Source organism: Micromys minutus (assembly GCF_963924665.1).
Source record: "Micromys minutus genome assembly, chromosome: 12".
Taxonomy (NCBI): Eukaryota; Metazoa; Chordata; class Mammalia; order Rodentia; family Muridae; genus Micromys; species Micromys minutus.
This window is the reverse complement of record NC_137981.1, coordinates 33,909,156-33,931,039: the sequence shown is the minus strand read 5'-3', so window position 1 is coordinate 33,931,039 and position 21,884 is coordinate 33,909,156. Positions and strand designations below refer to the sequence as shown.

The 21,884-nt window shown below is 46.8% G+C and overlaps 1 protein-coding gene across 2 annotated transcripts in view; it reads right to left on the bottom strand.

The window, feature by feature from the left end:
- POLR3A (RNA polymerase III subunit A) overlaps positions 1–21,884 on the bottom strand; it is a 36,004-nt gene that overhangs the window by 2,777 nt on the left and 11,343 nt on the right. The window contains exons 11-29 of one of the 2 annotated variants that reach the window (XM_080925974.1): positions 20,456–20,596; positions 18,153–18,222; positions 17,377–17,504; positions 17,091–17,229; positions 16,018–16,182; positions 14,431–14,603; positions 12,584–12,695; positions 11,591–11,709; positions 10,852–10,989; positions 9,067–9,237; positions 8,056–8,169; positions 5,381–5,467; positions 5,219–5,301; positions 4,079–4,249; positions 3,147–3,240; positions 2,873–2,965; positions 2,337–2,501; positions 1,715–1,879; positions 1,402–1,533 (exon numbers count right to left, since the gene is read on the bottom strand). In XM_080925974.1, the coding sequence (XP_080782100.1) occupies positions 1,402–1,533; positions 1,715–1,879; positions 2,337–2,501; positions 2,873–2,965; positions 3,147–3,240; positions 4,079–4,249; positions 5,219–5,301; positions 5,381–5,467; positions 8,056–8,169; positions 9,067–9,237; positions 10,852–10,989; positions 11,591–11,709; positions 12,584–12,695; positions 14,431–14,603; positions 16,018–16,182; positions 17,091–17,229; positions 17,377–17,504; positions 18,153–18,222; positions 20,456–20,596 (2,460 nt within the window). The remainder of the gene's footprint in view (positions 1–1,401; positions 1,534–1,714; positions 1,880–2,336; positions 2,502–2,872; positions 2,966–3,146; positions 3,241–4,078; positions 4,250–5,218; positions 5,302–5,380; positions 5,468–8,055; positions 8,170–9,066; positions 9,238–10,851; positions 10,990–11,590; positions 11,710–12,583; positions 12,696–14,430; positions 14,604–16,017; positions 16,183–17,090; positions 17,230–17,376; positions 17,505–18,152; positions 18,223–20,455; positions 20,597–21,884) is intronic. The other variant, XM_080925975.1, reaches the window with a different exon arrangement.

Genomic DNA, 21,884 nt, shown 5'->3' with positions numbered 1-21,884 from the left:
GCTAATACTACAAACAATGTAGGTACCTTCAGTAAAGAAAAGGTGACCGGTACTGTCAACATCTGAAGGGCTCCAGGAACCCTCCAATCCAATGAAGATTTATATTTTTGATGGGCACAGAGGCATTCTTCAATGGCATAAACACTGGTAAGATGCCAGTGCTGCTGTAACTGACCCCCCCTCACCCTGCCCCTCTAAGCAGTATCACACTGAGATTCACTGGGTCTTTAAAAGGGGGACATGAAAATAAGGATGAGCTGGGACAAGGAACAAGATGAGCAGGTGTCAGTCTGTAAGACATGGCAAATGGAGGTGACAACAAAACCACACCTACACATACACAAAATGGCCAGAGGGAAACCCAAGGTTATGCACAATTAACATGTGTAATAAAAACATGTAAAAATCATCACATGGTGGTGCACAGCTTCAATCCCAGCACTCTGGAGGCAGAGGCAGGTGGATTTCTGAGTTCCAGGCCAGGACTTGTCTAAAAAACCAGACTATGACAGCCAGAGCTATACAGAGAAACCCTGTCTTAAGAAGCCAAAACAGAGGGGGAAAAAGGCATTAAAAATCAAAGGTCAATGTCATTGAGGAACAGTACCCAAGGCTGAACCTCCATACATGAAGGAATGCCCACGCGATTACACACCCATATGTACATACAACACATAAATAAAATGAAACATATCTGATGGACAGAGTAAAATAGCATATGCATTCAAGCAATACCAGAAGACACACCTTCTCCTTTAGGGATACTATTGTCACAGAAACCAGGGATTCAGGGATATTTATGATGACTGAGCTCCCCACCTCTGGTTCCTAAAAGCTTTCTATTGTAGTAGCAGCTTATAATGAAAAAACTGATGTACTACAGTATCAGACACCCTCAGCGCCTCCCCCTACACTCCCACTTGAGAGCAGGGTAAATTTTCTTCTCTCTCCTCTCTCAGTGTATGTGTGTCTGTTGATGGAGTTCAAGCACAGGGCCCATACATGCTAGGCAGGCAATCTATGACTGAGCAACATCCCCAGCCCTACTTTCTGGAAACAGCTAAGTAGTCAGCACAAGGGAACAGCGCCCTAAGTCACCATGAACATCCTTGCTTTAGTAATGGCCAGTTTTGCTGTAGAATAAGACTCGGGACATAGAAAAAGCCATGTCCACACATTTCTCTTCCAAAAACTGGCTGTGTTGAAATTCTGACCCTGGAATTTACCAGAACACCTGGTCCTATTTCCACACTTAAGGCTTTTTGGTAGTGACACCTTACTTCCTGTCCAGGTCAGTCCTCACACCACTGTACTTCACATGCCATATAAGCTCTCCGGCTCTGTTCACCAGACGGTGGATTTCACGACCCCTGGTAACCTAGAGCGTCCTTTGTCTCACACCTTGTAGGTCATCAGGTCAGAGAGCAGCATCACGTGCCTCCTGTCGATGCTCATGCCATGGTTGACCATCGTGTACTGGATCTCGTTGATGATCGTTGTCCGGGCAGCCTCAATGCCCAGGGTTTTTTCCACCTAGGAAAAGCTCAGAGTGAGCAGACACAGCCCTGCAGGAGCCACCCCACTCCTACTTCTGCTGTCTGACTAACAAAAAGCAAATCCTCTCTCTTTCCCACAACAGGTGGGTTAGAGAAAGTAAATGTCAGGGTCAGGTAACTGTGCTGGGTATTGGCCAAAGGTCCAGAGGAGACGGTACCTCATAGGTGTTATTGGAAGTGGTTCGGGTGCCTTTCACACCATGAGTGGCCATGACTGCCCGCAGGTTGTCACCTTCTACTAGAAGCTTGAACTTCTCCTTTCCGCTCTGCTCGTCGATATGGATAACAGCTCTTGACACCTCTGGGATGCCCTGTACCACCACCTACATTCAACATAAAATGTTCAAGATGCAGTAGTAAGCCCTTGGCCCCACCCGAGTCTCAGAAACAGGGCAGAGGAATGGGCTGATAACCTGACTCATGCCCTTCTCAGCCATCCCCACTTCAGTGTGTAATCCAGGGGGACTATGTACCATTTGGGGGTAGGGAAAGACAGTCCAGGGGACAATAAGCTTGGAAAGAAGACTAATGGACAGTGCTTCAGCCACAGAATAAAATATAAAAGCAGGCTGAGGTCAATAGAGTCTCCCCAAAGCCTAACAACCCAAGTTTATTACAAGGACCCAAAGATAGAGAGCCAACGACCACAAGCATACCACAGACTTTCACACCTCCGAAATTATTTAATAATAAGAACCAGACTGACCCCTTGGGTATATGGCCATGAAGGACTGGGGTGCCATACCTGGTCCCCAGCTCCATCCCTGGCTTTTGCCTCACCTTGGGTAGATCCTCTTTCAGAAACTGCAGCACATAATACATGGAGCTCTTGCTGTTTTCCCTGGGGGTGACACAAACCACAGCCTCCCCATGAACAGCCACATCACCGGGCTTCACTCGGAGCTTGGATGTACAGATGGAGTACCGCACTGTCTCAGCATTAACCTGCAGGGTGCCAGGGACATTACCAACAGACATCTGCGGAATTCTGTAACAATGGTTTTTCATCCTTAACTAGGTGATGACTCTTTAAGAAGTCCTGGTAGTCAATTTTTGCCACCTCCTCTGCCACAAAATTTACTTGTTTTTTTATCCGTGTGTATGTGTGAATGTATGCCACCTATTAGTAAGTACACATGAAGACAAAAAGAGGGGGTCAGATCCCTTGAAGCTGGAATTACAGGTTTTGAGATAACCTATGTGGGTGCTGGAACAGAATTTTTGCCTCCTGGAAGAGCAGTAAGCACTCTTAACTATTCAATCATCTCTTCGAGCCCACAAATGTTGCTATATTATGTATTTATGTTCTGACTCACCTCCAGTCTCAGAAGTCGGATTCGTTCCAGGGAGAGCTTGACAAGAATAAAGCAGTCATCAGGAAGAAAAACTTCTTCAATGTACTCTGAGATCTGCCACGGCAAAAGAACAGATTGTTACGTCCATTCTCATGGCCCCTCCCATCTCAACCCCACACAGGCACACGCTCCACATGGCCTTGGACGCAGGCTACATCCACAGCAGCTGCTCTGCACTCAACACTTCAGAGAGATGTCTGATAATGTTTTCTTGTTATCAAAAGGGATTCCTTACCTCCCCCAGAAGGGTTTTCTCAATTCTGCCCTTCACCAGCCGTGCATAGTCCGCATCGTCGTCCTTGTCTAGCTGTGCTGTGATAATTGGAGTGCTGCAAGGAGAGCAAGGATCAGCACACGAGGAAGAAACCAGGACCGGGCAGTCTGGGTGCTACTCAGCCATGAGGACTTTACTAGAGCTCACTTCAGGCAGGCCTGCAACTGAGACTGGCTAGTTTCAGGAGACCCCTGATCCCTAGTCTGTCTGTGACAAAATTCAAGACATTTCCTACCTCTTGGTTCTTGACCACCTGCTTCTCAGGGAACCAACTCCTTCCTCTGCCCCTCTCCAATAACACTCCTGCTCCTCTAATCACCAGTGTCCTCTTCTGTACTCACAGGGGGACAGTTTCCCATCAACAAGAGTGCTTATGTCAGATCTGACCAGCCTGCCGGAGACAAGCAGACCTCACACCACCCTGGTTACCCACAGCTGCTGATCTACAACCAGGAGGTCTTAGTTGTTCCTGAGATGTCATTTCTACTGCAAGACTTAGAGAACAGACAGAATAATTTTTACCCCTAAAAACATGATGCATCTCTAATTCTTCTAATCCAAGGTCTCTTGAAAACTTGTCTGAATCACTAGGGGCTTAGAGAATGGCTACAAATCAAGTAGAAGAATACTCAGTCAGCACTTAAGGCATGGAGCAATGGCACCAAAGGAATGAAATGTCTACTGACCTCAGTACTGCTAGCTTGTGCAACATTTTCTATTTCATGTAGGTAGTGACCATAAAATAAAACAAGGTTTGACTTGAGCGACTTTCTAAAAATCCAAACAATGATCAATACAGCAGGCCTGCCCTCTGGACACCAGGCACTTCCCAGTTAATAAATCACAGGCATTCGTGAGCCTGGTCCCCAAGAAACAAGCCAGGGTGCAGCTACCTGATGGCCTTGGAAGCGTTGATGATCTCTTTGATCCGGGGCACACCCAGGGTGATGTTCATGGAGGCTACCCCTGCAAAGTGGAAAGTCTTCAGGGTCATCTGGGTGCCTGGCTCACCGATACTCTGTGCACACAGGGCACCCACTGCAGAGCCTGGCTCCATCTGCGCTCTAGAAGAAAAGGCACAGAAGCAGATATGACACAGCAGAGAAAAGGCCATCCAAAGTGCTGGGCCAGGCTTAACGGAAAATATGGAGATTCCGTTGGGTTTAGGATGGAAACAGCGATGGGCCGGGCTGTGTTTGTGCCAGCGGAAGGGGCTGGCACAGGCGAGGAACAAGTGTCATCAGGGGAGTGAGATGGTCAGAGGGGTAGACAGTATGACTAAATTCTGTGTGATTAGCTTGAGATATTTACAAGGCTGGTGTCCACTGTGTGGAGTGATTGGAAGCGGTCTGCTCCTCCAGGGTAAAGAAGTTGGTCAGAAGCTTGAATCTACCATACATACTGTTAGTTTCCTTATGGGCAAAGACATTCAGGAAATTCCTTTAAAGTCTTTTTATATTTAGGAACATGCAGCCTATGGTCCCACTGGAGACTCTACATGTAAGGCACAAATCTGTCCAAAGTCAAGAACTGATGCTGGTCAGTGTGCTTGTTACGTTTCAGCCTGACCCGACCTAGATTCATGGGGAAAGACAGACTCTCGGTGGAGAATTATCTATATTACATTGACTGTGGGCATGTCTGAGGAAGATTTTATAGACTGTTAATTGGGTTGGGAAGACCCACCCTGAGAGGTCAGTCACTTCACTGTTGGGGACCTGAACTGTGTAACACAAAGGAAGCTAGAGCATAAGCAGAGACAAGTAGGCAGCACGACTGCGCCCCTTCCTCTGCTCCTGAGTGTCACTGCCATGCAACTAGGTGAGTTTTTGCCTTGAGTTTCCCAAATGGATTACCTGGAACTGTGAGCTAAAAATCATTTCTTCTCCCCCCAAGTTGTGTTTGGGCAAAGTATGTTACTCCATCAACAGAGATGGAACCAGGCCAACCAGGATCCTGAACCCAGAGGGAATATGCAGGACATGGGAGTCCTGCATGGACACCTGGCAGTGTAAGACAGTTAACATGCCTACCTCATGTACTTATCCCTACAGGTCTCCAGAAACTTCTCTATCTGGGTAGGGGTAATACGGTCCAACTGGTACAGCACACGAGGCTGGAAGGACAAGGCAAGCACACAGTCAGGACCAGCTGTATCTGTGAGACACTGTCCCAACAGTCTGGGAAGGCAGTACCTCTGTTGTGCCGTTATCATTGATCCCATATTTATCTCTGGTTTTCTTAATCTTCTCAGACACCCCTTTAATGAATGTTTTTATTTCCTGAAAAGATTATAGAACACATATCAATCGATTTATAAGATTTTCAATGACTGTCAATGATTTAGACAGCAGAATCATTTCATAACTCAACAAAGGACACCGTGCTCTATATCTCAGCAACTGCTAACTACACAGCACCAAGGATGCAATACGGGTACTGGTTCCCTTACATGGCATGTTTGGAAGGAGCCCACTGTGCTTTCCTCCCTGACCCTCTGCTTAAGATGTTCATTAGGCCTCACTACCCAACCTTTCCCCATGAGTTATCCTGGACCCTTATCTCAGACAAATGGCTGTAGGAAGGAGTTTGACATAGCTCTAGGGGACTCTACAAGGTATAAGATTCCACACTTAGCACTCTCATGACTCCACAGGGAAGACCTCTTTGGAACCACCACTGTCTTTTTCCTATGTCTCTGCAGGTTTCATAGTTGCCTAATCAACTCTGTCTTTAAACTGAGAAGGTGGGAAATGGGAAATATGGAGGATGACTGCAGTTCAGGCATCTGTTTAGATGGAAATGCTTTCATTTTAGAAAGGGCTTTATTAAACTGTAAGAGTTAAAGTCTCAGAATGGGCTAGAGAGAACGCTCAGCAATTAAAAGCACTGGTTACTCTTCCAGACATCCAGGTTCAATTCCTAGCACTCTCGTGGAGGCTCACAACCATTTGTAACTCCAGTCCAGTGGACCTGATACCCTGTCTTCTGGCCTCCATGGGCACCAGGCATGCAAGTGGGACACAGACATATATGCAGGCAAGATACCCATATACATAAAAGAACTTTTTAAATGCCTTAAAAACTGATGTTGAAGAAAAACTCATTGCTAATGAGATGGCTCTGGGGGTAAAAATGCCTGTCCCAAAGCATGATGGCCTTAGTTCTGTCCCCAAGACCATATGGGAGGAAGAGCTGTCCTCTGATTTCCACATGCTTGCCATGGCACAAGTATGCATCCCACCCAAAATATAAATAATAAAAATGTAGTAATATTGAAAAGGAAAGAAAAGAAAAATTCTCAAGACTCATTAGTCGGTCACCTGAAGCTGGTTTGGGACAGTGACTAACTGCAAGGACGGCCTGAAAAGGAAAGGTAGAAAACTGCTGGACAGGGCTAAGACCTAAAGGGCCAGAAAACAGCAGAGGGCAAAGAGGCCCAGAGGTTTCCAACTGTGAGGAGACGGAAATGGACAGACAGACTCACACAGCGTCAGACATGCACACCAAAGCACAGCCCACAGGCACTAGAGTAACATCTGTCAGTGGCTTCCCATGTAACACGCTCCCAGTGGTTTTGCTGAAAGGAATGAAGGGGACAGACATGCACTGGATGAGAAGTTTATCAAAAGGATAAATCCACATGGAATTTATCTCTGGTGGGTGAGTCTATGCATGCTAGAGGAAGGCATGTACAGCACTCAGCAGGCAGATCAACTCATGGGCAACTCGTTTTTAGTCTCGCACGCACTCCAGTGTGCCAAAAGCATTCATATTGGTCAGGGCCAGTGAACAAGGGCCAGCTACTCAGACCTGCCTCAGCTGCAGTCTGAGCTGGGCTCAGCATTGAATTTTAGTTCCCTAAGTGCATGTGAGTTCCTCAGACTGTGAGAGACTGGACAGAGAGGACATGTTTCTCATTGTCACATCATCAAGTCTTTGAGTGACACAGTGGACAGGTTAGCCAGTGTTCACTGAAGAAACTGTTTGCCACAAGGCCACCTATGAAAACTGTTGGAAGGTGTAAGAATCAGCCAGAAGAGAAGCCTGTTTGCAGGATTGGAACAGAGGTGCATACCCCCACGCTGGCGACAGGCGCCTACTGGCTCTCAGACTGTGCTGACACAGCACATGGCTGGTATTTCTCAGAGAAGGTCCTTGAGGGTGAAGAGAAAGATAACTAATACAGTCACGTGGAAAACAAGACTGCCATTCCAATCCTAAAAAGCAAAAAGGAAGATGCCTTCTAGGGTAAACTCCAACACAAACGACGGTACTTGAAGAGACCTTTCACCTCTCACACCTCCACACAGGACGAAGGGGAGTGAGGTCTCCCCAGGACTCCTCTCTGATCCTGCTGCAGACACAAAACTGGCCTGTGGACGCAAGACCAAAGGTGAGCACTGGGTGGAGTCTCTCAATCCCTCTGCTTTTGAACCTAGCCATGACTATAGATGAGGGGACACTGCTGAAGCAGGTCCTCATTGGCCAAAACCAAAAAAGCAAACCAATGAAAACCTTCCATGCACACCACGGTGATGGCCCCAGGAGGGAGGGGAAGACCACTCAATCGGTTTCTAATTTGTGATAGAAAGAAGCTGCAACCCGAGGCAGATGGCAGTCACTACAGACAGGCATTCAGAATGGCTGCAGAAAAAAGAAAGTAGACACGGGGCTGGCGACAGGGTTACTCAGACAAGATCTCTAGGTTCCTTCTAACAGGAGTCAGTTGTGTGAAAGACAAGACATTATTCTTCACTCTGGCTAGTGAGATACTGCCCAGGACATACCAAAAACCCACAAGAAAACCCTGGCTTATAAACTCAGTGGAGGCAGTCGTCAGACTTCTCAGGACCACCAAGCAGCCTACCTGCAGGAAGCTGTCTTGGCAGCACTGGAACTCGTTCTTCTTCATGATGGCCTCAGTGGTCAGGGTGAGGTCGTTCTTACTGAGAGCAGGCTCACTCTGGCATGGATACACTGCCTGAGTACCAGAAGAACATGGCGTTACATGTGCCTGGTGGGGGGGGGGGGCAGGCAGAGTTTCTCAGATGAAAAACTCTGCAGAGTGAGCTTTCTTTGCTTACAAATTCTGGGCTGTCGTCTTCCCGTGTAGCTCAGGCTGACCTCAAGCTCCCTGTGCCGTGAAAGTCGGCTTCAATTCCTGATCTTCCCTCCCAAGTGAGAGGACTACGGGCATGCTCCATCACGCCTCATCTAACCGGTAAGTGTGGTCCTCTGCTTCCCAACTCAACTTCAGCCCAGATGTGCATTTAGTCTTTTTGTTGTTGTCGTTTGTTTTTTTTTGTAAGACTAGCCTTGACTTCAGATCACAAAAGAAAACAACAACAACAACAAAAAACCAAACAAACAAACAAAAAACAGTCAACTAAACATCTTAAGACAGAAAATGCTTTAACACACCTTAAGCTCATAGGGTTTCCTCAAAGTTTTACTAGGTTTTTTTGACACACTCATAACTGGTAACTTGCAACTACTAGAAACAACTAGGAAAAAAAAACACCTCAACGGAACAACCTTCTCTTACTAAAAGAGCTGGGTCAAAAAGCACTAAGATGAAATCCAGATGAGTCTTGTCCATCTTATATTCCTGGCTCTAGTATATGAAGCGAGCCTGCTGCCTAACACCATTCTTTATAGAACTCGTCTCTCGTTCACTGCACTATGTGAGAGGGACGAAGCCGCTTCCATCTGCATCTGATGTGGACTAAGCGTACAAATGCAGAGTCACTCAGAGAACGGTACTAATCGAATCCTCAGGCAGAGCTGACTAAGAGGGAAGTGTGATATTATGAACAGTGTCAACAGAGGACAGAGCCCTCCAGAAGTCTGTGGCCCCCAACAGAGCGCTGAATCTCACCTTGATGTTGTCCAGAACCCTTTTAAACTCCAGAGGTTCATCTTTGCCCTCCATGGCGGCAGGATCTAAGCCATCCCCACCATAGATGAACTGGATGATGTCACCGGTGGAACTCCGCACTGTCAGATCATACTGGGAGCAGAGGTCTTCCAGGGATTTGACCAGTCTTCTCTACAGGAAGAGAAGGAAGCTCAGCTGCCAGCTGAAGACTACTTCATAGCACATGATCAGACTTGCCATTCAAAATTTTAAGGCCATTTATTTACTTGTTTGTTTTTCCTGGTGCTAGGTAGGCATTCGATCAAGCCTCATCCCAGCCCTGGGTTACAAGCTCTTGAGTTACACTGACAGCACTTTTATTAGAAAACCCTTAAAAGTGCCTCACTTGCCTGAGAACAGAGAGGCACAGATGCAGTGAGAAGCAGCTCTTGCTCTAACCGCATCTTCACTGTGTTAAGTCTCCCTGTAACAGAAACCTCACCAGCCCCAACAACTCTTGAACACTGCTTTCCTGAGCTGCTTTACCTTCCCACATAGCTCCTATGGTACAAACTATAGTTTCTACACACACTCAAGCTAGGACAACCATAGACTTCAAGTCAGAGAATCGGATGCAAGCTCTGTTTTAGGACAGAGAGGAGAGAGCAGGGCAAGAATCTGAATCAAGAGCAGGAACAATTGGTCAACTCTGCTTGGGAGAGCCTTCCACCAGCATCTGGCAGTGAACCTTAGAAAAACAAACTTCTCCTTGCCAGAACCCACTGCCTCTAGGTTAACACACTGCTCCAGGAATTCATACAACATGTAGGAATAGGAAAAGCATTCACAGGTCATTGGGTTTCTGAGAAAAGTGGCACACCGCAAGAGCTAAGGGTGACTCCTAGCATATGTCCACAGCACAGGTGATACCAAGCACAGCAGACAGGGTCTGGCTGGAATAAGTGTCTTCTGTCACTGCTTTACCTTCATCACCTTTGTTTGGCTCACTGTTCTATAGGGACCATGCTTCCAGGAGAGACAGCCGAGAAAAAAGCCAGAATCAAGTTTGTGGTCCAATAATGTGGCCTGCCAATTTTAACTGGTGCCAGTCAAAAACATGAAGAATTCTACGGGGACTAGGACTATGCTCAGCAGTTAAAGCCCTGGCCTAGCATTTGGGAGGCCCTGTGCTAGACCCCAGCAACAGAAACACACAAAATGTCTTGTAACAGAGCTACTGATGTACAGGGAGTAATAATGACCTTCACCAGGGTCTGGAAACAAGTCCTGCTGTGACCTTACAGAAGACACACAAGGTAGAGGTTGACAGCCTTTGTGAGGTGCAGCAAAAATCCTCTAGCTCAGTCCTGCTACACAGCAGCTGTAATCCCCAGGAGTCATGGAAAGGGAGAATAATGGGATCTAAACAGTAGCAGAGTGGGAGGCAGAACCTTCTCGGTAACGACCAGGCAAGTCTTCATGCTAGGAAACAGCTAGGGAAGCTGAATCACAAGCCCCAGGCTATAAAGTCAGCATCTACCACTAGGGCACACAGTCATGCCAACTTTGAACTGGTCTCTACCAGTCAGGGACCACCGGACAATCTGAGTTGGGTTACTACTTTGTTTCTTTAGTTCTGGGGCACCAACATGTTTAAATGTTCCCCTTCAATACCAAGATGAGGTAAATGACAGCTCATGAACAAAAACAAACACGCATGCACATGTGCACACACACCCTCCCTCAGGCACAGTTCACACTCACACAGAGCTGGTGCTCTGTGGCTAATGGCACTCCCTCACTTACCTGCATGTATCCTGTTTCAGCGGTCTTTACAGCTGTGTCCACCAGACCCTCCCGACCAGCCATAGTGTGGAAGAAAAACTCAGTAGGTGTTAAGCCAGAGTAAAAGCTATTGGCCACAAAGCCTTTAGCAGCAGGAAGCTAAAAAGAAGAACGGAAAAAAAAAAAAATCAAATGAGGTTCAAGATTCAAAATTGTTCAAGATTCAAAATTCAAAACTCCATCCACATAAGAAAATGTCCCCTGGAAGCTACACATACCCAGCCGGTGGCTGAAGAACTGGCAGGTGCTGTGTGCCTTTACTGGAACAGGCCATCTCTGTGAGTGCCAGTACATGTGCATGTGAGAACTTCAGAAGAGGGAAGTGTGAGTTGGAACTGCTGTCCCAAAGTGTCAAGGACCTCAAGAGGGTGCCAGACCCATTCCCTGGGAAGCTGCTGCCTTCAAGTCATCCTTACTGTGGGCCAGCCCCGCCCACCTCCACGTAAGAGCTGTTGTAGCTAGAGCTACTAAAAATGTAAAATTAGACTATTGTGATTGATGGTGGTGAAACTCACCTATCAACAGTCACCAACAAAAACTTCAAATGTGTCAAGACTGACGTGAAGAGGACCTCAATGACACCGTAACAAATCATAGTAAATACCACATGGTAATAACCCATGGCAGCATTACACCCTGACAGCTCTGTGTTCCTCAGAGGATAAGATAGACAAGCCTCCAATTCCCCACTGCCATTTACCTTTGAGTGTTTCTCAAAGTGAGGCAGAGATCTGTTCTCAAAGCCATCTGGAACACGAGACCCACTGATGGCTTGCTGTCCCACACAGGCAATCATCTGTGATATGTTAATGAAGGAACCTGGGGAGCAGGTCAGAATGTAAATTGTGCTGGAACAATGTAAAAGTGCAAAACAGTGAGTGACAGAAGCCAGGCAGAACGAGGGTAAAACAGAATGAGACACAGCACAGCCCCTGGGCTCACATCCACGGGTGGCAAAGGATAGCTACGGCGTGGGGTAAGAGAAGCACCTCTGGAACCTTTAAGGTGGTCACCAGACTGGCCTTCTGGACATGGGGTTTGCATACAGGGGAGGAGGGGAGAAGGAATCTGAATGTGAGTGTGAGAGTGAGAAGCAAAGGCAGAGGAGGGGAGACCCCAGGTGTACATCAGGGGCAGGAAGTAAAATGGGTAAAAGGCAGGCGAGGTAGAGAGCTAGAATTCTATTTCATAATAAACGAAGTTACAGCAATAGAAGCCCCAGGTTCTGAGTTTGAGCATGGATCATGAAATCTAATACTTTTAAGGGTCTGAGTAAATATGAAGTTATATTTTGCCACATCTGAGATAGGGCTGTAGCTCAGTAGTAGAGCACTTGCCTTAAATGCATGAGGCCCTGAATTTGATACTCAACACCACAAAAAAAAAAAAAAAAAAAAAAAAAAAAGATTGCTACATCACTGAATCTATTACTAAAGATTTCCAACTTTCTTCTTATGATCAAATTTAGTCAAAGCACCCGCAAACTCAGAAACCCAGCCATATTACCAACTAGTTTCTCCAAAAGACTTAAAACTGCCCTAAATGCAAACAAAGGCTCAGTCTTCCATGATTTAGAGACAGGCACTTAGAGAAATGAAAAGCCTCTATAAAGTTACAAGCACTAAATATCCATGTTCTAGAGCTAAGCCCCTGGTAGGCCACACAAACAGCCAACTGTGTTGGCTTAGCTAACCTTTGGAACCACACAAGGCCATGGTGAGAGGGCTGTTGCTCTTGTCCAGCTCTCGGAGGCAGGCACTGCCAGCATGGTCCCGGATCACAGATAGCTCCTTCAGGATCAGAGCCTGGGGTGAGGGGACAGGAGGGAAGAAAATGCAGTCCATGAGAAGCCATGATTTCACATTTACAGAAAATTCGAATGATGTCCGATTTATTTCCAATTGGTGAAGTTTACTGAGCTCTGATAACCAAAAAGCCCAAGTTGCATAAAGGCCGTTCTTCTGGAGAGTTCTGAATAGCAAATTATAATAACATTTTAAAAAAAGGAAGTCTGGTTGTTCATGAAGCAGAATGTACACATGGCCTTGTGTACTGCTGTCCATGTGACAGCACCTGGACATAGCACTGTGTGTCCCCACGGCCCTGTAAAGACATGTGCAGGAGAACTGCTCACTCTGCTTGTACAATCTGTCTCTCTGCCTGTTCTCACCAAGCAAGCTTTCAATGTGCATGAGCAAAGAAGGAGCCCCTTTACCTGTGAGCAGTCATAACCCACAATTTAAGGTGCCAAACCCTCTAGAAGTCCTGGTCCTATTGAGGACTCTAGTGATCTCAAGCATCCTCTTATCTCCGTGTAACTCAGTAAGACTGAAAGTATTCTGACTTCCAGGGGGTTAATATACTCCTTGGAGCCCAGCACTCAGGCTACGGCTGGATTGTGAATTAGAGACTATGTAGGTTTACATAAAGAAACCTTATTTCAAAAAAACCGTCACAAAAAGCATTCTGCATCTCTCCACCCCCTTTTTAGTCATAGTATTGCTAAGATTGCCCAATCTGGTTCTGAACCCTCTTTAGCAAAATTTTTGTATGATCTGAAGAGAAAACAAAACGCTAGCTTTGAACTCTCCATTTTGCTGCCTCAGCTTCCGGGTGACTGGGATTATAAGTATGTGCCACTATGTCCAGCTTAGAAAACATAATGCTTCGAGAGCCTCTCTTCCCCACTACAGTGAAGGCACAAGGTGCAGGCCACAGAGAAGGCAGAAAAAGAGAGTACCTGCAAATCACAAGACTCGAGGAGGCTTAGGCCAGAAGAGCTTGAATTAGAGGCCAGCCTGAGCTTGAGTAAGACTGTTATGAAAACAGAACAAAACAAAGCCTGGTGCCCCACCTGCTGGCACCCAGTTACTCTGGAACTTTAGGCTCCTGAGGAGAGGTCACAGATTTTGATGCAGCCAGCTCAGCATTCAGCCAAGTGGTTTCACATGCGAGGAGGCTGTGGGTTGGGAGTGTAAGACCGTCCAGCATGAGCATTCCCTGCCCCGTACCCAAGTCATGGCAATGATCAACCCACTGAGAGATACAGTTTGGTGTCTCTCACCAAAATGAAAGGATGCTGCAAGCAGGGAGGGCAGAGGCACAGAGGGACACTCAGAGCAGCCCCGTAAGGTGAAAAGAACAGATATCATGCTTTCATACCAGAGAGCGTGGAGCAAAGGCCCTGCCTTGTCAAACTAATAAGAACACAGGCCAGGGCTGGAGAGATAGTTCAGTGGGTAAGATCACCGAATGCTTTCCCAGAAGTCCTGAATTCAAATCCCAGCAACCACACGATGGCTCACAACCATCTGTAATGAGATCTGATGCTCTCTTCTGGTGTGTCTGAGGACAGCGACAGTGTGCTTATATATATAATAAATAAGTCTTTAAAAAAAAAAAAAAAAGAACACAGGCCAAGACTGCGACCAGAGGTGCTTCCTTCTCTTTTTGCTCCTTTGCTATCTCCTCTTCACGGCTTTTAGCCAAGCACACCGTAAGCAGGACAGCTGACCATGGCGATCTGGAGGGCAGTCTTACCTCTAGTGTCTCCTCAGCAGTGCATCCTGGCTGCTGCTGCAGCTTGCCTGTGTTCAGGGCTTCAATGTATTCGTCACATTTTTTGTAACCAGCATTTAGTAGTTCATACTTGGCTTTCAGCAGGCCCTGGCCAGGTGTGACATCACCAATCCCGATGGAGAACCCACGGTTGGCTGAGGAAGAATTGGCAGGCACAATAAGAGTGATGCTCATTGTCGGGCTGTCAGGGGGAGCTCAGCATACTGCCTGCCCTCCTCCTCTCAGAGAAAAGAGGAGGGAGTGTCACGCGTGGACAAAGCTGTGTGATCGGGGTTCTGTCCCCAACAGGGGAAAGAAAAGGCAATATAAATGCCATTTCCAGTAGGCTGGGACTAAGCTTCCAATGTGAAGAAGTGGCTGAATGGTCAGTCTTAGCTGCACGGGAAAGGAGAGCACCTTACGCATCATGAGTTGGAGAACCAACAAATGCTAAGAGGCTTAAAGCTGAGATTGCTAGGTTCTCCGGACATGGAGGTGAATGTAAAAGAAACAAGGTGAATGGCTGGAAAGTCTGTGTAAGGAACAGGCTCTGGCTGTGCTCCAAAGAGAGACAGCAGGACACATCCTCAAGAAAGGAACCAAGGGCTCTGGATTTGGGAATACCAGTCACAGCCAGACAGAACCAAACATTGGAGAACCACCTGTGTAATATAATGGGGAAAACTTCCAAGTCACTATCCCTGGGGAAGACATGTCTTCTGATGTCTCTGAGGAAATCAAGCCTCCCTAGGGAAACTTGTTACTGCTGGGGACACGTGTGAGGTACTAATCACTGACTGAAAACGGAGCTGCGGGTTCCATGAGCCTCTCGTTCCCTTGGTTGAGCTGAGAGCCTTCTCACTGCAGACCACCACTTACCAACAGAAACACTAAGAGATGAGAGGAGCCAAGGATAGACACAGATAGGAAAAAAGGCATAAAAACCACAACTGATGCAGTAACAGAAATGCAATTAACACAAGGTAAAACCAGCAAGAAGTGAAGATAAAATTACCTAAGAAATAAGGGAACTTCCAGAAAGAATGGACTCTTGCAAATTTATAGGAGTTGACTTAGTGATTAGCACAAGAAATGAAAACACGTACATACACCAGGGCTTACCACTGTGAACTTTTCCAACAAGAATAGACACAAGATACACACACACACACCCCAACCCTTCAAAGTATGCGTGCGCAAAAGACAGAGCAATGTGAGCACAGCAAGACTGACACTGAATCAACTGGTTAGAATGCAACAGAAGCCCAGAGGCTGCAGACCTTTCTCAAGTGCCTGGGAAGCATCCCACAAAGGGCTTTTTATGCAGTGTGCTCATTTATAGACAATGGGAAGCTACTACAAGTTCTGATTAGAAAGAAAAAAAAATCAAAATCAAATTCACATCCCCAATCTGGCAGCCCTGAGCTGACCCCACTGATACATGCTCAGATGACTCTGCACTTTGTCCTGTGTGGGCGTGGGCATGAAGCAGTGGAAGAGCACACTCAGAAGACACTAAGGTCTCCCTACTGCAGCATCAGCACGAAACACGAAGCTACGGACACTCACACAGGTAGACAGGGGCCAGCCTGGCAAGCCGAGACATGGCATCGGCAGCCTCGTTCTGCCCCCAGTCTCGTAGCAGGATGTAGAAGATGTTGTTCTTGGATCCCGACCCCAGGGTCCCTTTGTCCATGCTGCCGCACATCAACTCGCTGTTCTGGATGGTGACATCTGGAGGGTGATACTGACAATGTATTTAAGTGAATAGTTATCTGGTCGAGAATACTGTTAACATCCTGAAAATTCAGAGTACAGCCAAAGAACTTCTCCTTAAAAAATTATTTTTTGATAAGGCAACAAGAAGAACCAGTATCTACTACACGCAGTAGAAGTTCTGACCCTCAGAGAGCTCAGCAGGGCATCCTGGAGATTCACACAGCTAGTGCCATGGCCCTGCTAGCCAAGCTCATTCTGACCTTCACTGTGTCAGGGATTGCTTGCCAGTGAGCTGGGGAGAGCTAAAGACTGTGCTAGGCAGTAACCACTGGATGTTGGTTGTGAACCTTACGAGGAGTCACTGATTTTACTAAAGAGACTCGAATGAACTGTATTTAAATCCTTTGTTATACTGAATCTTATTAGCAAGACTTCTTTCTGACCAAGTAAAATCAGTTAAAACCAACCATCAGTCTTGAGGAGGGTGTAGTTCTGTAATAGCAGCACGCATAAGGCACTGAGCTCAATCCTTGCCACCAAAACAGAACGAGGCGGGACTGCTCACCACGAAGTGCCAGCCAGCACTCCTGAAGTGAGGCAGAAAGACGCTGTTAGCTCCATGCTGGCTTGGGCTACAGTGTGAGACCTTACCTCCATTAAAAAACCCACCTAGTAGTTGGGCTGTTAGACAATGAACATTGTCTAAAAGGCATATATAATGATAACAACTTATAAACCTTAAACAAGCTTGCACTAACCGAGAAAACCATTAAAAAGGACCACTCTGACCCCCCCGGATCTCTGCCATCAAGAGTAACCGAGACTGACACCTCCTAAAGAACACCCTTCCTCCCAGGCCTTTGCAGAAACAATGGAGGTGCCACCTGCTTGCTCCTTCCCTCCCATCCCTTCCTTCCACTCACAGGAATCGTTGGTGCAGAGGTCTTCCCCCTTGCCACAGTATTGCTTGCCCTTGGTTCGCAGGTTGGCCCTCACGGGATTGTCATCACTAGGTCTGAGGATGACACTGAAGATCTGCTTTCCGGTCCACAGGGTGACAGGCTGGAGGAAAGGATGGGGCAGATAGGGCTGGTCGGCTCTCACCACAGCCCACTTCAGTAAGGCAAGAGGGTGCAGTGGGGACAGGCAAGCCCAGCAGCAGCATAGTCCCCTCTGCCCCACCCCCAACCCACACAGACCCCAACACACCTTAAGTATTGTAGGGGGTGGGAGGCGCACTTTAATTTTTTCATCTTTGCCAACCAGTATTGAAGCGATAATCTGGCAAGCCTTGGCTCGATCAAAGAAAGTGTCCTTGAGGGTGAGGAGGTAGGCACCTAAGAAGGTAAAGACCAGCACAAAAAGAAAAGGAGCCGTATTGGGGAAATGCACACAGTTTTAACCTTTGCCCCTGACTCGACTCCAAAGTGATAACCTGGCTCTGCTTCATCCCCTGCCTCAGTTCAGACTGTGGCAGTACCTGGGCTGGACACTAGGCCTAGAGAACTTCTAGTTTCAGGAAAATCAGCCTTGCCTGCATCACAGGCTCAGAGTTAACTCAGATGAAGCCCTAATAAACACCTCCCAACACATACTCAGCCTACACGAAGACCTTCCAAACTGCTCCCCCAGTTCAGCCTTTCGAAGCCCCACCAAATCCCCCAGACTCAGCCTAACCTGAAGCAACATTCCCTGCCCCCACCTCCTCTCCCTAAGCCTCAACCACAAAAGAAACAACAGAAAAAAATAAATGCAGTCTGTAAAGCTCAGTGAGTGTACCCAGAATCAAATGATTAAACAACTAGTTTTAAAAAAAATACCTCCAGCAAGCTCAAGGGTAAATGGCAAACCTAAACACAGGGCAGAGCACAGAGGTGTACACTTATAACCCTGACACCTAGAAGCACGGGATAGGATTCTGAGCACCAGCCCAGCCTAAGCCATACAGGGAGAATGAATCACTGTGGTTTAGACCCCAAACTCACCTGTTAAGAAGTCCTGAATAGCAGCAATGAGTGGCTCCCCGTTTCGTGGGGTCACAAGGTTCGCTTTGGTCTGAGGGAGAAACAAGTGTAAGTCAGACACTCCAGCTGCACACTGCAGCCTGCATCACATGACTGTTGAACTGAGGGGTCTCTACCCCAGCATCTTTATTATCTGGTAGTTTCCTTATCTACCGAAGGAAAAGGAAAGTCTCTAATAGGCACTCATTCTGTAACCCAGGCTGGCCTAGAGCTTACAGTGATCCTTCAGCCTCAGCTTCTCCAGCACTAGCATTAACAAGTGTGCACCCGGTCCAGCTAAGAACCTCCTCCTGTGAGTGCTAAGAGGAGTGTTAGCTCTGAAATCAGCCAAGTCCATGTTTCTCCACAATCACAACAGAACCGAGCAATTTCTCTTGTTTGAGCCGTTAAGTTCTAACAGCACTTGAGAGCAAACAGAAGTTTCCATGTCAGAGTAGAAATTTTCTAATGTCCATGAGGTGATGTGGGGTCCTGCTGTAAAACTGGGTTTTCTGGGCCTCCTCACTACCTCCAAGACCCTGTCAGAGAAAGACCTTTTATTTCCCAACTGTAGCCACCACACAGTAATGACCCCTATGTCTGGGGTGGGACGAAGGCCCACTCACCTAGGTTTCGAGACCTTCTCAGAGGGTAACAGCAGGTGACCTGGAGTAGGTTGAGAATGTGGGGTAGAGTTCCAAGATTTTGTCAATCTGTGTACTCTGGGCCCACTTCCAAGCTGGGCCCTAAAGCCCTTCCTGGGAACTGCTGCATCAAATGTTTATTCTGACAGCAGACCCACACGCACATCTATGTGTGGAAGCGGCTGTGATTTCAGCCAAAGACAGTGCCTGACTGGGTGAGTCCAAGTGCTAACTGTTCTTCCTAAGAACATTTTAGTATTACCTTTAATTACAAAACAGCATGCACCTTTTATTAGAAAAACAAACAAAAATCCTACAAAGACAGACATACATACGAAAACCTCTGAATTAACACATGGAATAAGGCTTAAATAATGTTAAGTCTGAAGTATCATATCAGTGATGAAGCCCGTGGCTAAGCATAGTATTTCAAGTCTATTACATTAGGGCTAAAAGCAGATGTAGAAGGATCATGGTGAGTTCTAAGCTAGCCTGTGCTACAGAGCAAGCCCATCTCAACAATGGAAACATGGAGGCTGAGAGTGTGGCTTAGTGGTCAAGAGTCCAAGGCTATGAGTCAATCCCAACACTACAGGAGAAAAGCAGGAGCAAAGAAGTAACTGGCTTAAAGTTTTTAACCCATTTACATCTAGTGGGACTGGGGACTGAATGAAAGGCTTCGAGCATGTCAGGATAGTCCACCACAGGGCTAGAGCCACACTTTCTACAAGCAATTTTCTTGGGGTAGAATTATGGAGTACTCACAACTGTAACACAGGTTAGTTTATAATGTAGAAAGTTAAGCCAGAGGAGAAAAAAAAAAGCCAAGCCAGATGTGTGTAGTCTTGACCACTTAGGAGACTGAGGCAGGGGGATCACTTGAGCTCATGAGAAAGCTAACACAGGCAACATACCTAGGTCCCAATTAGATTTCACAAAGCCCTAAGCTATACCAAGTTAACTAGTCAGCAATTATTAGAGGGCAGAGCCCTACAGAGCAGACACCCAACAGTCCGTGTGCAGCAGTAGGAAGGTCAGTGAGGAAGGTGCAATGGACAGACCAACTCCTCTGAGCAGGCACAAACCTCCTATCATGGAAGCTCTGCAGCCACAGCAGTCTCATTTTAAGTATAGAGGAGAAAATAGTGCACTGACCTTTAAGAGGCCAAAGCAGCATGGAATACGCTTCAGGAAAGTTTCATTTAGAACAAACATGTGCCAAAAGCTCCTGGGCAAACCACTTAGTCAGGCATCTCCCCAACAAGGGCCATCCTGGCTCGAATGCACTCCTCCTCCCCGCATCTTTGAGAAAGATCGTGCTGGGCCTTGAACTCATGTTCTTGTCTCTGCAGTGGGCTGGGCCTCACTGGTAGCTAAGGCTCTTGAGTGCTGGAATTACAGGCATGCATTGCCATGGCAGGCTACTTCTTCTTTTCTCTTCTTTTAGACACAGTTTCTCTGTGTAGCCCTGGCTGACCTGGGACTTGCTCTGTAGAGCAGGCTGGCCTTGAACTCAAGAGATCCCCCTGCCTCTGCCTCCTGAGCACTGGGGTTAAAGTCATGCACCACCACCACCCAGCTAGTCTGGCATTGACCTGCACTGCAATTTCATATGGAGCCCTATTCACAGGCACTACCTACCCCCATGAGAACAAGGGCCTCTGCTTTGGCTTCCTCGGTCTGGGGAAGATGAAGGTTCATTTCATCCCCATCGAAATCTGCATTGTAGGGGGTGCAGACACACTCATTGAATCTGAAGGTCCGGTGGGGCTTGACCCTGGCCTGTAGAACACCAAACAAAACAAAATATCAAAAGGACTTAGGCATGTCCAGAAGAAAAGAACTCCTACATGTTCTGATGTGGTAAATATCATTTACAGATTTAGTCAACAAGCTCTGGAAGAGACAAAGACAAAGTATGTTAAAACATAAGGTAAAGACATAGTATGTTAAGACAAATTTAACATACTGAGGCAGAGACCAACACAGGAGGCTATATGTACAGTCTATATTACCTAAGCATTCATGAAGATTCACTCTGAGTTTATAACGAGTGGAAGTCAAAAAACAAAGAACCTAAACCTATCAAGTAAGTAAACTGAAAGTGGCTGAGTCATACCTCCCTAGACTGAAAAGAAAGGGAAAGAAATAGCCATAAATACTGTCTTTCCTCCATGAACTGTACTTCAGGGTGAGCCACTGCCCTAACAACAAAAGAAATACATTCATTAAAGTTCTTCTGGATAGGGCTGGAGAGATGACTCAGCAGTTAACAGCACTGACTGGTCTTCCAGAGGTCCTGAGTTCAAATCCCAGCAACTACATGATGGTTTCCAGTGTATCCAAAGAGAGCTACTGTGCATTCACATACACAATAGACTTAAAAAAAAAAAAAAGTCCTCCGGATAATGCATGAGAAGAGAAAGAAATTAGAAATTAGGGCTCCCTTTGTAGCCTCAGTATTTGAATCTTTTTGTTAGCATCACCAAGAGTGGGTGGCCAGATCACATGAACCTCTCCAAACAAGCCAAGCACGATAGCCAACACCATCTAGACATCAGTTCTGCCAAAAGGTGAACCCAAATCTGGTGAGGTCTTCAGGCTCATTTTGTGCTCAGAGATGACAAGCAGTGGCAGGAGCAGAGCGTCATCTGCAGATGAGCCCACAGCACGCATGTCCGCCTCTGCTGGTAAGCCCATGACACTGAACACTCTTCAAGAGGCCGCTGATGCAACTCTTTTAAGCATTTTAGTTGCTAAGTCAACAGGCAAAAGCAAAACCAAATAATTTTTGCCTATTTTATATATAGCTATGTGTACAACACGTTTGCCTTTGCAAAATGAAACCACTTCCTCCGTTTTCACACCAGCTCTCAATTAGATCTGTGCCACTGTGTGCTGTGTATGGTTCTTACCGCTCGCATCTGAAGAACTCTTAAGGGAAGGGCTGCAGATGGCTCTGAGGTTAGAAGCACTTGCTACTCCAGAGCACTCAAGTTTGGTTCCCAGCCCATTCTGGTCCTCTCACACTGCCTGTAATTCCAGTTCAGGGCAGCCCATCCTGTTTGGG